General features: G+C 44.5%; 1 protein-coding gene across 1 annotated transcript in view; it reads right to left on the bottom strand.

Annotated features, from left to right (window-relative positions):
• Window positions 1-785: 785 nt before the first annotated feature.
• The window catches only part of SNAPC4 (small nuclear RNA activating complex, polypeptide 4, 190kDa), a 16,548-nt gene continuing 15,263 nt past the window's right edge, over window positions 786-2,070 (bottom strand). Inside the window, exons 21-22 of the mRNA XM_010191347.1 lie at window positions 1,836-2,070; window positions 786-905 (exon numbers count right to left, since the gene is read on the bottom strand). The exon at window positions 1,836-2,070 is cut by the window's right edge and continues 1,876 nt beyond it. Of these exons, the coding sequence (XP_010189649.1) occupies window positions 786-905; window positions 1,836-2,070 (355 nt within the window). The remainder of the gene's footprint in view (window positions 906-1,835) is intronic.

Raw genomic sequence — 2,070 nt, 5'->3', positions numbered from 1 at the left:
CATCAAACACTTGTACCCTATAGAGGCTGTCCTGTAACTCATGTAGAGAAAGGAAGCCATATAGTGGGGGAGGAAAAACCAAACACAAAGTTGCTCAAAGATGAAGCGTTAAAGACAAATTCCAAGGAAGTACCCACGGGTCTTAACCCCCAGCTTCCCATCGTTTTTAATAGTGATCTTCACTTCAAGACTCACAAGCCAGGCTGCAGAGGGCAAACTGCACAAAAAGCTGCCTCTCCCTGTCCAGGATCCCAAGGATTTCCTGAGAACCCAGAGCCAGGACACCTTCCCACCAGCCTGCTGGATTTACTTCAGCTTCTGCTGCAAGTGTTTTCTACTCACACACACAAACCCTCTCTTCAGCAGTAGCTGTCCAGACTTTCCTGTCCCACAGATTATGTATTAAGTTACTGAACTATGTATTAAACTAGTCTCATTTTAGCAGCCAAGCCTGTAGAGTGCTACCAAGCAGGTATAATAACCAGTAGGCAACAGCATGGACTAAAAGGTTGCCAAATGGTTGAACTTCACAGCTTTTGTATCTAACTTTATCACGCAGACAGCAACTTTTCCTCCCCCTGAAAGTCAAATTATTAGCCTTAGTCTATGATTAATGGGTGATTGTAGAACTCTGTGTCCTAAGGGAACAAACATCAAGATAACTTCAGTCCTCTCCTAGGGCCGTGATTCACTGTCTACGCTATAGCACAGACAAAGGCATGTCAGGTTCCCTTCTCAGGCAAGAAATACAAGATTCACTGTGTAGCTACTGACACATTTCCTTCTCACATCCTCCTCCTTTTCCTGAAGCGGGCACTTCTCCTGATTTGAGGAGTGCTGGCATCAGCCACATCAGTACAGGAGTCCAAGACAGATTGTGCAGCAGTCTCTTCAGCTCTCACACCCTGCAACATAAGCAGAAGAGACGATCAGCACCATGAGAGCTGGCGTAATTGCAAAAGAACCCCTTCGGCCACCTTTTTATTTAGGGAGTGGGAGGGAGGGTGGTGGAAGATGACACAGGACAGAGGTTGGCAGTAAAGCTATTAGGCAGCAGAGAATCACTGTTAACTTTTGGAGCAACCGCTCACAGTTCAAACTACACTGAACTTGGCCCAGACCCTAAAGTCAGAGCCAGAACACAAGGACAATTGCTGGCTTTTACTCTGGGTTTTAGGCAGCTTTGCCATCTTTCTGTAGAAACAGCCAGTTACCTTTTTTATTCACCTTCATTAGTGGTTTGTTTATTTTGAAGCCACAATTCTTTGAAATGCAAGTTTGAGCTACACAACTTCCTGGCATAGTCTGTAAGAAACAGTGCTGGGCAGTAATGGATTTAGCTCAAAAGAAGTTAGAGACTGATTTTGGTTTGACATTATGGCTTGTATCAACCCATATACTCTAATAATCTCTAGTCATATAGAACAATCTGTTATGAAGACCTCAAATGGCAATAGGAGCAAGCACACAGAATTCTGGTACTATTGGGGTTGAAAGGACACATACAATGAGAACCAAGGTCCTGACTTAAAAAAAAATCAGTGCAGCAGATTATAAACTGTAAGAGGAAGGGAGCTTTGATACCCACTTCTGCAAACTATCATATCAAGTTTAACGTGCTACATAAAACACAGGCTTTTACCCTCGGGAGGACTCAGGGCTCCCAGCTGAGCTAAAGAGCTTTTTCTTTTATCAGCTGCAACACTATGCTTCTTCAAATGGACCAAATTTCTGCTATGCTTAAGAACAGTGGGGGTTTCACTACGGATTCCAGTGGAAGCAATATTTAGCTGGCAGTAACTTTCTGCTTTTAATCCCTGGCAACTCTATTTTACCTGATGTAATAAATCAGCATCTTCGTCTCCAGGCTCGCCACCAACTGCCCCATCCAACCGTACACCTGTTAATTCATTCCCACTGCTCTCTTTATCAGACGCTTCCTTCTCACTCTGCCACTCCTCTTCATCACTCTCTTCATATTGCTTCCTGCTGGCTGACAGAGTTGTTGTCACTTTTGGAGGAGGCAGAGTTGCCAGTACGGCTGGGGGGGTAAAGGCTGCTAGGAATCTG

Source organism: Mesitornis unicolor, unplaced genomic scaffold, assembly GCF_000695765.1.
Source record: "Mesitornis unicolor isolate BGI_N332 unplaced genomic scaffold, ASM69576v1 scaffold12629, whole genome shotgun sequence".
NCBI classification, from domain to species: Eukaryota; Metazoa; Chordata; class Aves; order Mesitornithiformes; family Mesitornithidae; genus Mesitornis; species Mesitornis unicolor.
Note: the sequence above shows the minus strand (reverse complement) of the source record. Positions and strands in the feature narration are given on the sequence as shown.